The 6,620-nt window shown below is 38.6% G+C and overlaps 1 protein-coding gene across 2 annotated transcripts in view; it reads left to right on the forward strand.

Moving 5' to 3' along the window:
- bahd1 (bromo adjacent homology domain containing 1) overlaps window positions 1-5,392 on the forward strand; it is a 135,818-nt gene extending 130,426 nt beyond the window's left edge. For both annotated transcript variants that reach the window (XM_061895834.1, XM_061895835.1), the window contains exon 7: window positions 1,571-5,392. In XM_061895834.1, the coding sequence (XP_061751818.1) occupies window positions 1,571-1,763 (193 nt within the window). In that variant the 3' untranslated portion in view covers window positions 1,764-5,392. The remainder of the gene's footprint in view (window positions 1-1,570) is intronic.
- The last annotated feature ends 1,228 nt before the right edge of the window (window positions 5,393-6,620 follow it).

The following is a 6,620-nucleotide window of genomic DNA, read 5'->3' on the forward strand; positions in this document are numbered from 1 at the left end:
CAACCACCGGGCCGCGGGCCGGTACCGGGCCGTGGCCAGATTGGTACTGGGCTTCAAAATAATTTTTTATTAATTTTTAATTTAAAAAAAATTGTTTTTAATTATTTTTTATTAAATCAACATAAAAAACACAATATACACTTACAATTAGTGCACCAACCACAAAAACCTCCCTTTTTCATGACAAAAACGTCCCTTTTTCATGACAAAGAAAAAAAAAAAGGACAAATTTAAAGGCCTACTGAAATGAGATTTTCTTACTTAAACGGGATAGCAGGTCCATTCTATGTGTCATACTTGATCATTTTGCAATATCGCCATATTTTTGTTGAAAGGATTTAGTAGAGAACATCCACGATAAAGTTCGCAACTTTTGGTGCTGACAAAAAAGCCCTGACTTTACCGGAAGTCGCAGACGAAGACGTCACAAGTGTGGAGGCTCCTCACATATTCACTTTGTTTTTCATGGGAGCCTCCAACCAAAATTTCTATTCGGACCGAGAAAACGACAATTTCCCCATTAATTTGAGCGAGGATGAAAGATTCGTGTTTGAGGATATTGAAAGCGACGGACTAGAAAAAACAAAAAAAACAAACGCGATTGCATTGGGACGGATTCGGATGTTTTTAGACACATTTACTAGGATAATTCTGGGAAATCCCTTATCTTTCTATTGTGTTGCTAGTGTTTTAGTAAGTTTAACAGTACCTGATAGTCGGAGGTGTGTCTCCAAGGGTGTCTTGACACCAGTGTCTCAGGGGAGTCGATGCCAGCTATGGACGGCACAAGCTCAGCTGATCTCCGGTAAGAAGCGACTTTTTACCACAATTTTCTCACCAAAACCTGCTGGTTGACATTCCGTCGTGATTCATGTTCGCTTGACCACGGTCTGATCCATAATAAAGTTTTACCTCCAGGAATTTTAAACAAGGAATCACCGTGTGTTTGTGTGGCTAAAGGCTAAAGCTTCCCAACTCCATCTTTCTACATTGACTTCTCCAATATTAATTGAACATATTGCAAAAGATTTAGCATAACAGATCTCCAAAATACTGTGTAATTATGCCGTTAAAGCAGACGACTTTTAGCTGTGTGTGTGTGCAGCGCTCATATTTCCTAAAAACCCGTGATGTCTTGCGTATACGTCATCATTACACGACGTTTTCGAGACGAAAACTCCCGGTAAATTTAAAATTGCAATTTAGTAAACTAAAAAGGCCGTATTGGCATGTGTTGCAATGTTAATATTTCATCATTGATATATAAACTATCAGACTGCATGGTGGGTAGTAGTGGGTTTCAGTAGGCCTTTAAGCTTTTTTCTAAGAACATTAATTTGTTACAACCTTAAACTTCTGGATCATCTTGAGTCTTTGTATTTCACTTTTGTTATGATTTGCGGAAGTTATCCTACATCAAACATGTGCCAAAGTAGGGGGTGCCATATTTGGATGACGATCAGTGCACTCCAACCCTCAAAATGTGCCATTCTTTAGGTGGGAAGTAGGCCAAAGCACAGTCTAACAGTGTGAGTAGGCACTCTTTAAAGGGACAATGACACTTTTTCAGATTTTGTGCCTTGGTAAAACGCCGAGGGGAGGGCGTATCCGACAGCGCCGCCTCTCTTCTGGTGCCGCCCATCGTCTGCCCTGCCACACCCCGCCACCGCTGCGTGCCCGACGACGTCGATCCGGGGCTGGTGTTTTTCTGTCGGCATGTCTACGACTTCCGCTACGGACGCCTCCTCAAGAACCTGCAGTAGCGTCCGACAAAGGAAACGACACATCCAACACGCTACTTACTACCAGAAGAGCCTGCTGAGGGAAGAGGTGGAGGGTTTTTGTTTGAAGGATTGCAATATTATTTTGTTTTCACCCAGACGCACACTTATGAAGTAAGGTCTGACATATTGTAATGTTGAATCATACAGGACTTCCTGGTAACGCTGCTGTGGTACTTTCTCCTGCAGGTTTTAGTAATACGCCGCTTGACGGTATATTTGGAGAACGCAATATTTGCTTACCTACTAAAGATGCAAAAAATTAAGTGCCCCCATAAATTACTTTTTTTGTGTTGTCCACTTAAGAGGACTTGCTGATGGACAACATCTGGCAACCAGTGGATATACTTTTATAAATGACTCGATCATTTTTAATAAAATAAATTAAGTTAATAAGCTAATATAATTTATTTTTCAAAATTACCCTATGGTTGGTCCAGGGTGTGACCCGCCACTCGCTCAGCGTCAGCTAGGCTAGGCTCCAGTTTACTCTAAAAAGGGGAGGGATCTTAGCATACTGTATACAAGCGCAACAATAGACTCAAAATGGTAAATGGGTGACCTACTCACAGAAGCCACAAAAAAAAGCTGTTACTAAAAACAATGGCTTTTGAAACACATTTAGTGTCGGTAATGAAGAAAATGTTTCTAGCAGACGTTTACTGGACAGACCATTTGAGGTATAATCGTCCTTCGCCACATCAAATTTTATAGATTTTTTAAAGCATGTTCGACATTTTTACCCTAAATTAGGCATTATCAAGCATAGAAACAGCAAAGTGGAGTAATCATATCAATACCACAGTAGTATTGGTCACTAAACTAATCAGAGCACGCTGTTCAGTATGGTGGCTAATGATTGACTCAGCCTCCCCCAGCATCACTACAGTATATTAAATTAAAAGATGTTATTTGTTGTCTAGAGGGCTCTCATAATGTTTAAAAAACATACAGTATTCAAAAGGTCGGAAACTGTTTTTTATGCTTTCTACTTTGTGGAAATGAATTGAGAGGCGACTGTACTACATTTTCCTAGAAGTGACACGTAGCTTCACGTAGTTAGTGACCAGGTAATATACAGTATGTTCCCTCCAAAATCCAACTGAGTTGCTTTGGAAAGTGAAAAACCAAGCGGAGTGACTTAGAATGCGGACTATATCGTACTCTGTGGCGGCGTCACGGCGGAGTGTATATTTGCGTTTTGTCAGTCGCCTGTATTCTTTCGCTGTGAGTAAGTAGACGATGTATTCGCTGGTAGCATTTAGACGGCGGTGATGATGCATTCCTCCATCTTTGAAGAGAAGATAACATATTTATTTCTGTATGAAGAAAATCTATAATTTATTTTCAAAAGAAAGACTTGTAGACTCGTTAGTCTCTTGTTTTAGCTGCACTGTTTGCAATATTGGTGTTAGTGTGACTGATGAGACCTTGTGGTGATCTATTCAAGTCCTCCCGGCAGGTTTCATCATAGTTTAAAGTCATCTGCTTGATCACAGGAAGGAGTTTGACTTCTTTTTTTCTTTTTCTTCACCTTCTCTGCTTTGCCTCCTCATTTTTTTACTACAGACAATGATTTGTGCCCTTCAGCTTGCTGCCTTATAGAACATTCCCAGACTTTTATTTGGAAATGTGTTGGCTTTATGATGTTTTAGATCTCACACACACACACACACACACACACACACACACACACACACACACTTTTTTTACTCATCTAATCTTTGGAGGCCTAAACTTAACATGTCCACACTGCACACCTAAAACATGCACACTCATTGACGGGACAAACAATAGCTTGAGAATTATCCTTATTTATTTTCATGTGAATGAGAAAGTACTTGTATTTAAATGAATAGAAAAAAATTTGCACAAAAGATTATTTTTTTTGCATAAATATTGGCCTGTTTGTTGGCTTGGCGCACCTTTGTTATTATGCAACTTTATTTTAATAACAATTTTTGCTTTAAGCCATAACAGTGCTTTCCCTAGTGGCCAGAAAAAAATGCACAAATATTTAGGTTATCTTAAAAGTAAGCACAAATTACCCACAACACATGTCAATTACCAAGCAAATTCGATTGTATTTTTTATTTTAATCTCTAATACAAATAAGAATTTATGTGATGTTGTGGCATAAAACAAAAATATACAATTTGGAATAGTATGCTCCTATGTTGTACAGCTCCAAAATAAATGATAAATAAATATAGTATTCATTCAGCCAGTTCTCACAATAATTTAGTAGAATTACAATGCAAAATGTCCATGATAAAAAAATAAAAAGTGAACAAATAATGTATAATATATATAATTAAATTTACAATTAACATTTATGTGTTTTTTTGTTTTGTTTTTTTGGTGAAAATATTGGTTTGTTGGTACACCTTTTATCAGAATCAAATGTATTGGGCAAGTATGTTTAACACAATAAGAACAATCATAAAAAATATTTTTAAAACATTAATTATGCATTAAGCTGATGTTTTATTTATCTTTCATACTGGGCACAAAAATAGAACAACAGGAAATTCTTTAAAAAGTTTAGTTTTTAGTTTTAATTGGGAAAAAAATATTCTGTTGCTGTTTTAAATAAAGAAAAAAGACGTGATAAAAGGATGCTTGGCGACCATATTAAAAATAATTGAATTTAAATAAATGTATTACATTGTTTTAATTAACTTTCTTTTTAAGAATTTAGTTTAAAAGTACAAAATGTGTTCATACTTTTTTTTTAAATTTAAGGCAAAAGCACTTTTTAATAGAGTACAAGTAGAAGAAAAGTTTTTTAGGTATTGATATAGTTGAAGGTTGACTTTAAAAATTGTTATTATTAACCCAAATGTAATAACATGATAGTTTTTGTAGCAAAATACAGCACAACATGTCCGCTTGCTACATCATTGAGTATTTTGTTGCAGGATTTATCTTTTTTGTACCTTTAGACGCCAATTTAGGAGGGGAAAAAAAGAAAATTGGAATACCTTCCTACTAAATTCTGGTGAGAACACGTTGCTTTGTTTCCGCTCTGATCTGACTGTGAATGCAAGGTGACAGATGATTGCGGTTCGCAAGTTCAAGTCCTTTAAGAAAGTCCCACCGGGTGTTCTTCCAGTATAGTGTGGCCTTAGGAGTCACTCAGCTCTTCTCGTTAATCAACATGTGATACTAAATGTCTTAATTGGTCCTCTGTGCCTGTCCTTGTACGCCCATATTAACACACACACACACACCCACACACACCCAAATATAAATACATATACAAATGTTATTTCCAGAAAGACAAATGTGAGCAGTTAGTTTATTTTGATGTATTACTTCCAAATGCCTTTCTTTCCTTCCAGTCAGATGACACTGGTCTGATGTTGACTTGCACCAAAAAAAAAGGTATCGAACATGAACTGCTTATCATTCCTATGTAAGTGTAGAAGAATGTTCTAGCTAAATGTCGGTTCTTCTGGTGTGAGTTTATGTTCGTATTCTCTGCATGGCATTTGGGAAGTACAGTATCTCGGAAATATTAATCACAGCACAGTTTATTTGTAATGATTCCAATGGACCTCTGTAATATAAGAAAATATTTAATTGTAATAAATAATATATGAGTTTGATGTGTCTATTTGAATGTGTGAGTACTCTTACATTTTTATGGTTGACAGATGTAGTATCAGCTCTTGACCACCACGGGGCGTTCTCACTAAAAGGCCTACTTTCAGGCCTCTTCAGAATGAAAAACTACACTATATTGCCAAAAGTATTTGACCACCCATCCAAATGATCAGAATCAGGTTTCCTAATCACTTGGCCCAGCCACAGGTGTATAAAATCAAGCACTTAGGCATGGAGACTGTTCCTACAAACATTTGTGAAAGAATGGGCCGCTCTCAGGAGCTCAGTGATTTCCAGTGTGGAACTGTCATAGGATGCCACCTGTGCAACAAATCCAGTCGTGAAATTTCCTCACTCCTAAATATTCCAAAGTCAAGAGTTTGGGAACAACAGCAACTCAGCCACAAAGTGGTAGGCCACGTAAACTGACAGAGAGGGGTCAGCGGATGCTGAAGCACATAGTGCAAAGACTATCTGCGCAGTCAGTTGCTACAGAGCTCCAAACTTAATGTGACCTTCCAATTAACCCACGTACAGTACGCAGAGAGCTTCATGGAATGGCTTTCCATGGCCGAGCAGCTGAATCTAAGCCATACATCACCGAGTCCAATGCAAAGCGTGGGATTCAGTGGTGGAAAGCACGTCGCCACAGGACTCCAAAGCAGTGGAGACGCCTTCTCTGGAGTGATGAATCACGCTTTTCCATCTGGCAATCTGATGGACCAGTCTGGGTTTGGAGGTTGCCAGGAGAATGGTACATTCCGGACTGTATTGTGCCAAATTCGAAATTTGGTGGATGAGGGATTACAGCGTGGAGTTTTTTTTTCAGGAGCTGGGCTTGGCTCCTTAGTTCCGGTGAAAGAAACTTTGAATGCTCCAGGATAACAAAACATTTTGGACAATTCCAGTTTGGAGTGGGTCCCTTCCTCTTCCAACATGACTGTGCATCAGTGCACAAAGCAAGGTCCATAAAGACATGGGTGACAGAGTCTGGTGTGGGTGAACTTGACTGGCCTGCACAGAGTCCTGACCTGAACCCGATAGAACACCATTGGGATGAATTAGAACAGAGACTGAGAGCCAGGCCTTCTCGACCAACATCAGTGTGTGACCTCACCAATGCGCTTCTGGAAGAATGGTCGAAAATTCCTATAAAAACACACTCTGCAACCTTGTGGACAGCCTTCCCAGAAACGTTGAAGCTGAAATAGCTGCAAAAGGTGGACCAAC

This window comes from Nerophis ophidion, linkage group LG03, assembly GCF_033978795.1.
Source record: "Nerophis ophidion isolate RoL-2023_Sa linkage group LG03, RoL_Noph_v1.0, whole genome shotgun sequence".
Taxonomy (NCBI): domain Eukaryota; kingdom Metazoa; phylum Chordata; class Actinopteri; order Syngnathiformes; family Syngnathidae; genus Nerophis; species Nerophis ophidion.